The sequence below is a fragment of the Silurus meridionalis genome, chromosome 16 (genome assembly GCF_014805685.1).
Source record: "Silurus meridionalis isolate SWU-2019-XX chromosome 16, ASM1480568v1, whole genome shotgun sequence".
NCBI classification, from domain to species: Eukaryota; Metazoa; Chordata; class Actinopteri; order Siluriformes; family Siluridae; genus Silurus; species Silurus meridionalis.
In genome coordinates, this window is record NC_060899.1 from 7,305,167 (window position 1) to 7,314,091 (window position 8,925).

The 8,925-nt window shown below is 36.4% G+C and overlaps 1 protein-coding gene across 1 annotated transcript; it reads right to left on the reverse strand.

Annotated features, from left to right (window-relative positions):
- Positions 1-1,551: 1,551 nt before the first annotated feature.
- npbwr2b (neuropeptides B/W receptor 2b) lies at positions 1,552-8,523 on the reverse strand. Its single transcript, XM_046869828.1, has 3 exons — positions 7,345-8,523; positions 3,468-3,546; positions 1,552-3,287 (listed from the first exon to the last, which is right to left on the reverse strand). Exon 3 carries the CDS (start codon positions 3,177-3,179, stop codon positions 2,160-2,162), a length of 1,020 nt encoding a protein of 339 aa, XP_046725784.1. The 5' UTR covers positions 3,180-3,287; positions 3,468-3,546; positions 7,345-8,523; the 3' UTR covers positions 1,552-2,159.
- Between the last annotated feature and the right edge of the window lie 402 nt (positions 8,524-8,925).

Below are 8,925 nucleotides of genomic sequence, written 5' to 3' on the forward strand. Positions count from 1 at the left end.
AGTAATGAAGAGTGTGTTAGGAGAAGTGAAGAAAAGAGTGCAGGCAGGGTGGAGTGCGTGGAAAAGAGTGGCAGGAGTGATTTGTGATTGAATAGTATCTGCAAGAGTGAAAGAGAAAAGTTTATAGGACTGTGGTGAGACCTGCGATGTTGTATGGTTTAGAGACAGTGGCATTGACTAAAAGACAGGAGGTGGAGCTGGAGGTAGCAGGGCTGAAGATGTTAAGATTTTAATTGGGAGTGACAAGGATGAACAGGATTAGAATCGAGTTTATTAGAGGAACAGCGCATGTAGGACGTTTTGGTGAGAAAGTGAGAAAGGCCCGAATGAGATGGTTTGGACATGTGCAGAGGAGGGACATGGAGTATATCGATAGAAGAAGGCTGAAGATGGAGCCACCAGGAAGGAGGGAAAGAGGAAGGCCAAAAAGGAGGTTCATGGATGTGGTGAAGAAAGACATTCAGGTAGTTGGTTTGAAAGAGGCAGATGTAGAAGACCGATCAGTATGGAGATGGTGATCTACTGTGGCAACCCCTAATGGGAGCAGCTGAAAGAAGATAATCTAGTTTGATCAATCATACTTGCTTTTATAACCTGTGGATGGCTAGTTGTGTGTGTTTGTTCTACTTACCTTGGCTAGTCAACAAACGTGAGTAGATTAGAAGGCAAGCCAAAGGAGTGTGATGCCCTTGGCAGTGTCCTGCTGGGAACCTCAGGTTCTGGCATTCATTTGGATGCTACTTTGACACAGACCACCTACCTAAATATTATTAACCAAGTAAACCCCTTCATGACAAGAGTATTTCTTGGTGTTACATACCACAACATACCTTTAGAGATCTTGTGAAGTCTATGCCTTCATGGATCAGAGCTGTTTCGTTGGCACGTTATATAAGGTGATTTTATTGTTATGACAGATTGCTGATCACATAAATCATCTACTAAAATAATAATATAAATATTTATGGTTGTTCACAATCCACTTGTTAAATAAAAAAAATAAAAAAATCACACACATTATAATTTTGTTTATTGTTTTTCAATTAGCACAAGCATAAAAGTTGCTATATTCTTAGTTGGCCATGAAGACACACCAATGATTGAACTATATATAAATAGACTGATTGTAACTGCACATTTCGGTCTGATCTTAAAACTATGGTTAGCATACAAATAAATATTCAAAGCATTTTAGCAAAAATATTTAAAATATTTTTTTAAATAAAAGAAATATTAATATTAATCAGTAATTAATCAGAACTAATATTTCCACATTATCCAATGTAGGCTTAAATCTTAACCTACCTATGTTGAATACACTAAATAGAATTTGTAGAACAGAGCAGTGGAATAGCCATTTGTCTTATTACAAATGAAATAAAAATTAGTATAATGTTTTTGATATACACACACACACACTCACACACACACATTATATATATATATATATATATATATATATATATATATATATATATATATATATATATATATATATATATAAAATACTAATATAATATTTTAATAATATAACATTCTGGTACATACCATATACATAACATATGCATAAAAAAAATGAAAGAGCTAATTTATATGGTGGCTTTTTAATAAAGACAAAAACCAAAATATGTATATTTTTTTCTATTACTGACCTACACAACTGCCGGCAAAGCAAACGAAACCAATGTGTTCCTTTGTATAACATTAAGGTTGAGCAACATGTACTATATGCCACCCTGTATGGAATATATACCTTTGACACTATTAGAAAACTGTCTTTCAGCGTGAATTCCAGTTGGGCACCATATCATTGCATTTATATTTTACAATTAATTATAATGATAATAGGTTACAAATAATGTTGAGGTTCAGTTCAGTATAGACACGTACACGTGTGCACTTAAAAAAATGTTTAGACAAAGATATTTTGTCATCTTAATAGTTAAACATGACTATAGCAAAGTGCGTAATGATTAAAGCTCATAGTTAAAAAAGAGATGTTCACACAATAGGCACAAGAGGGAGACAAATACTGACATTCAATGCCACATCCATTTAATGACGTTCTAGTCTACCAGTTCAGGCGAGCTGTGTGATTTTACTGTTCAGCAAGGCTATGAAGTCTTTAAAGACACCTAATTGCAGCATGTGCTCTACGTTTAACCAGCCTTACATTCTAGCATCTTCTTAAACGCTTTCCTGAAACTGTCATCCAAGAAAGCGTAGAGAAAAGGATTCAGGCAGGAGTTGGCGTAACTCAAACTGGTGATGAAATAAGAAATGCCGATGACGAGCGGCGTGGTGCCCAGATCCGTAGTAAGAGCTACGATGGTGCTGAGGTGGAATGGAGTCCAGCAGAACAAACACACGGCGAGCACGATGAACACCATGATGGTTACTTTCTTTTTAGCCTTGTCCAGCGCCTTGGCGTTAGTGTTGAGCCTCATGTTGCGCAATTTGTACAGCATCATAGTGTAAAGTATGCAGATGGTGGACACGGGAATGGCAAAGCCTAGAATGAGAGTATAAATCCGGCTGGCTTTGAACCATAAGCCTTCTGGGCTGGGAAAACTTAGCACGCAACTTTTTCTATCGGTGTCGTCCGGGCTGATGTAGACTCCTCCGAACACTGTAAATGGCACCACGATGAGAATCACCAGCATCCAAACGCACAAGCTGACTATTTTGGCTGCCCTGTAGGTGCGATACGGCATGCGCTTGGAGCGCACCGTGGCCAGAACCACCAGGTATCGATCCACGCTCATAACTGTGAGAAAATATATACTCGAGAATATATTGTAATGGTCAATGCTCAAAATGATTTTGCAGAGCACTTCGCCAAAGGGCCAGTAATGCAAGAGATGCTCCGCGATATTAATAGGCAAAACTAACGTAAAGAGATCATCAGCTATTGCCAAATTTAGAATAAACATATTAGTTACTGTCTTCATTTTAGGCGCCTTTAGTATGACATAGATAACTGCGGTGTTACCTGTTAATCCTACTGCACATATCACTGAGTAAATGACCGGGAGAACGACATACAGATCTGCGTAAAAGAAGTAGTCCGCAGGTGGTGTGCAGTTAAAATCAGAGCGGTTGGGAGAACTTTGGTAATAAAAGTACATGCTGAAGTTGCATTGTGAGTTTGTCTTCACGGGGTTTGAAATATTCTCCATAGTGTAAAAACCGTGGCTCTGGGATTACTGCTCTAGTTCAGTCACACAGTTCTTTCTTCCAGGCTGAGGTCTGATGTTGGGTATCTGCTGCTTCTTTCATCACGAGACCTGAAACGAGATGATACCCATAGATTTCTGTAACACACATAAATATACAAAAACAACATAAATCCAGTATTAAATGTTTTCTATAACAATTGCTAGATAGCTATATAGCTGATCCAAAAAAAAGAGGACGTACATATTAATAAGTGCGCGTTTAATTGAAAGAACGTGCATTTTATTTACCTTTTTAGATCAGACTTTCTTGGAGCGCTCTCTCCTGTGTTCTGCAGCCGAGCAGCGCGGGTTGTTCGCTTCCCAGCAACTGGAAGAATGAAGTGCGACTGCCTTACGTCACTATCGCGGATGCGGCGTGTTTTGTTTCTGTGTGAAGGGATGATTTTGGGGTTTACGAATTAGAAAAGTAAGAAATTAAAAAAGAGAAAACCCAGCTCTTTTTTTTTTTTTTTAAATAAAGTGTACAAAACTATACACATGACCTGACATATATATAGAATGCATTTGAAAGTATTGAAGAAGGATCACTGATGCAGGATCACTGACCAAGCTGGTAAGATTCATCAAATTGATCAGGTAAGATTAGTGTAAGCTGTTTTTAAAAGATAGTGAGATTTTGGAGTAAAGAGCATGCAGGAGGAGTTTATAATGGTTTTACTAGCAGGAACTATGGCAAAAGAGGTCTTATTGTTTAAATAAGATACATCACTTGTCTAGCATACAATTACCATTTATTAACTTTGCTTTATTCAGCACAAAAAAAAAAGAAAGTGGTAATTTTTAATAATTGTATTTTATTAATTTATATTTTATCCTAATAGTCCTAGATCTAGTGAATCAATATAAGGAATGACTTGAGAGCACCTACTCTGGACAAGCCACTTAAAAAAGCCTAATATGATTTTTGTGAAAAGGCTACATTGACCTGACCACACAAATCCAATACCTACCCTATTATTATGACCCATTATATTTTGTAGGCAGCTTTACATTTGGAATGTCCCTTAAAATCAATTAAAGGACTGGGAGTTTGCCCAAATTTGGCCAACATGAATTGCTTTGGCTTGCCCACACAAATCTATTTGGAACCACTGCACACACGGCCAACAATCTCCCCTCACATAGGACAAGAATGCTTTTTTTTTCTGTAGAAGCCAATGCTTTCTTTAATGTTTAGCTAATGTTGGCTCCTGCCCCCTGTATTCTTGGTTCTTTGATAGAGATATGTGTCACCAATAAGCAATTGGCACACTTTTTCAACTTTGTTAAAAGCAGGTAGCAGAAAAGGTGATGGTATTACCTTCTTTCATGTGAGAACAGGGTTAAAGTCTGATATCATCATTTAATTATTTAGCATAAATATACCTGTTACATGATTATACATTATACATTCACATTTATAAATGTCGAATAAATATTTCACATAATGGAAAAAAAAACATTGCCGACTTAATATATTTACAATAGAAATGTTGAAGCTGACTTGTATTTTTTTAGTCCAACTTTGGCAAACTAAATCTACATAGATTGTTCTTTGTGCAAAGAGGCATTGTTATGCTGGAAGAGTCTGGGCTCTTGGTTCCAGTCAAAGTAATTTGTAATGCTACAGCTAAGACAAAGACACTTAATACATTTGTGTGCTTCACATTTACACTTACAGTTTGGGCCCATAAAAGACTATAAAGGTCAGGCAGCCATATAGTGTAATAGTGTAATTAAGTATATTACTGGCAGGAAAAATATGTTTATATAAATGTATGGTTGTTTTTCATAAATCAGATGAAATAACATTTTATTATATATACATTTTATTATGTACAATGTTTAGGCATTATAGCAAAATAATAAAATAAAATGTATCAACTTTAGAAGTCCTTAATGAATTACTGTCATTTTTAAAGTATGTTATAATTTTTATAGATAGTGAAAAGAATAGCTATACCTTTGCAAAGCAGAAGACCATACAGATGGATTATTTCACACACATCATGGGCAATTCTTCTCTGAGGGTTCTGGAGAGTGCCCTCACTCACTCACTCACTCACTCACTTACTCACTCACTCACTCCTCACTCACTCACTCACTCTTATTTTTTTTTTGTTTTCTTCTGCTTGCACAGATGTTTTTGGAATCCCCTGATTAGTTATACTATACAGGTCAATACTTTTATGCATGTGTTGTGCTTGCAGAAGCAGAATGAAATCACTGCACTGCTGTTTCAGAGAAAAAGTGCAAAGAACGAAATAATTCCAGAAGGGGAATCTCACTGGCTCTGTCCAGGAGTGCAGGCCCTCCCATGTTTTGAGTGCTTAAAAAGCTTTGCCTTTAGGGGGCGCTGTGCCCTATTTATCTGACCACCAGAGGGCACAAGCACTTACATTTTATTGCATTTCTTCTTCTATTGTCTATAATCAAGTCCTACTTTTGTGCTCTGACTGTTTTGTGTTCCTCTCATCAGTCACCATGCAGTTTAGTTTAGTAAAGTATTAAGTTTACCTTGTTTTACCTACCTCTTTCTTAATCTGTTCTACTATGTTCTTCGTATTATTAAATGTTTCACACATTTACACAGAGCTTAAACAGTCTATAGAGGTAGTTGTGCTACCCAATATGCACCTAATATATATATTTTTATTAGGTATACGCTATTTTAAACACTTTAAGTGTCTCCTCCCAAAGAAAACAATAATAAAGAAAATTCATTAAGCCACAATCAGCATTAGGAATCTGCTATGTTTTAATGTGATGTTAGCTCTTATCCTTTGATGCATAAAAATAATATTAAAAGAACAAATATAGTGTATTAGGAATAGTAATATTAGTAATAATTAATAAGGCACTATTGTGTTATCAATTAACATGGTAAATATTTTAAAATATTGCTTATTGTGAATCTTTTGCATGTACAAATTGAAAAGTGACCTTATTTAATACGACTTTTGTAAAATATTGTAGATATTGATACAAAAAAATCTATCTGTATAGCCACGTCAGGCTAGCAGGCTAGAACAGAAGTGGGCGGAGCATATACAGTCTAAATCTATGACTTATGTATTAGTCAAGTCAAGAAGCTTTTATTGTCATTTCAACCATATTTAGCTGACACAGTACACAGTGAAATGAAACAATGTTCTTCCAGAACCCTGGTGCTACATAAACAACGTAAAGCTACATAACAGAAAACACAGGGGTAAGGACTAGTGAGTGTCCTCGCCACATAAAGTGCATTGTGTGCAACCTTGTCCAAACAGGGAAAGACAGACAGTGCAAAGACAACACAAGACAGTGTAGGACAAATACACAAAACACAAAATAGCGCTGTCAGTTAACCTGCTGTATATTACACAGTGCTGTGTATAAAAGAGTACTGAGTACGGGAGTAAACATTGTAATTAAACAAAATGTAAACAAAATGGTTTGTGCAAAACAGTAATAGCAGCAGTCAAAATAGATGTGCAAAAACAGCATGTAAACAGTTTGTAGAAATGAAGTGATATAATATGGGATGTGTGAAGTGAGTATGATTGTGTGTTTGAGTCCGAGTTGTACAGATCAGTCACACAGTTGAGTATGTGTGTGCGTGAGTTTTAGTTAAATTCTGTGTTGAGGAGCCTGATGGCTTAAGGCAAGAAACTGTTGCACAGTCTGGATGTGACGGCTCAAATGCTTCGGAACTGCTTCACTGATGGCAGGAAGGTGAAGAGTGTGTGTGAGGGGTGTGTGGGGACGTACACAATGCTTTTGGCTTTGCAGATGCAGTGTGTGGTGTAAATGTCTAGATATTTTACATAGCTCTATTTTATCGATATCTACATTACTATTACTAACAACTGTTACAATAATTGTTCTTTTAATATAATTTTAGTACACATTAAGTGATTGAGTGTTCTTCTCCCATATAATGTAAACGAAACTTAGTGCAGAGACTAACTCAGAATTGATAAATAATTCATCATTTTTAATCTTATAGAGTCCACAAAACAGAAAAGGTTCAAACTATCATTCCCAAAAAATATATATTCCAAAAGGCAGAGAGACATTTTAATGTATCTTTTGCATATTTATAGTTGTTAAGGTCTATATACATACCTTATATAATGCTTACCTTAACTGTAGATCCATAGATAAGAATGAAAGGTGATCCAGTCATTGCTTCACTTCCAGCAATGACACCACGAGTAGGATCCTCTCTGTCCAGTAGGAGTCCAGCTGCACAAGATTGCCATTCATAAACGTGCCAATGAGCTCTACTACGCACTGGACAGCCATGCAGTTCAATAAGTTTACTAATACCAAAGTGTCATTTTCGAATTGACCAGTGACATTTCTTATTACAGCTGGGAGACATGGCACTGTGTGATACAGGAAGCATAAAATATTACATTAGACGTTCTTTCATTCAAATATCTGAAATAATAATAATAATATATGTATACTTGTGGTACAACTTCAACAGAGATTAAAAAAAAAAAAAAAAACAGAGAGCTTGGTAAGAGAACTCTTTATAGCTGGTGCAATCTAAGCAATTGCTTGGAAAAAATTTTGTGAACATTTCTTTACCTGCTTTTCTCTGTACTACTTGGTGCTGTAACATGCTTCATCTGAGACCTGCATGCTGAAGTTGTAAACTATCCCACACTGAAGCCTTGTTATGGCACAGGAAGTGTTTGTAGCATTGCACTGACGTCTGTCATATGTTGACTACAGAGGCGTAGTAGCAAACCAAGCCATTGCTGGGGTTATAGCTATGCTGATATGGGATAGTGGGTCTTCCCCACTTAATTTTGCTAAAATGTTCAACTTATTAAGGTAAGTCTGGGTTACATCTCTTAAAATATTTTGAGAGTAGATATTTGGTAGAGCTACTGCATGGAAGGAAATATCAGGATGTCTTTCACCTGTTGAACATACATCAACAGCGTCTGAAGGTTTATCACAGCCTGACCAGAATTGTACTCCACAATCTGAGATTTCTGTGACTCAGTTTCTCAGTTCCAGTTACACCACTAACTAGGAGAGTGTTAGGAATTTTAACACTGTTTTCCTCTATAATTTTCCAAGATTTTGTTCTTGCTTATTCAGCGTTATAACATTATTACAGAGCCCTCAGAAGATTTAAGTGTCACAGGAGGCATGAAAACAAAAACAAAAATAGAAACATTTTAATTTTTACAATTGTGTGTCAAGGGGAAAAAAAATAGGAATTTCTATACACTGAGAAAAGGGAAAAAAATAAACTAAACTATTCTTTGCACTATCAATACAAATGAAGGTTAATGAAACTCAAATAGTACATAGATCATATATAAGGGTTTTGTTTGGGGTTTTTATTTACTGACCTTGTAATAACTTCAAAATCACCTTTGGTTTTGATGATGAACAGGTTGCATCAAAATTTCTGATATTTTGGATAATTAACCCTTTCACCGTGAAAACTCAAAAGAAAATCAGTTAAATCAATATCAAAGCATCGAGATGCGACGCGATGCGCACTCCCCCAGTCAGGGATCCAGGAGGTGACAGATCTGAGGACTGTCTTCTTCAATAAGAGGGCTTTGACCAAAAGGTCATGACATAGAACATTCTGGGGAATTGGCCGGAGGGCGTGTTGCACCTCATATACGCATTATACAGTGCCCACCTGGCCCTAGCACTCCCAGTATGTTAACCCTGCCACGAAATGTGT

Excerpts from the sequence above, each read along its gene's own strand:
- npbwr2b (XM_046869828.1), bottom strand. The coding sequence starts at position 3,179 with ATGGAGAATATTTCAAACCCCGTGAAGACAAACTCACAATGCAACTTC.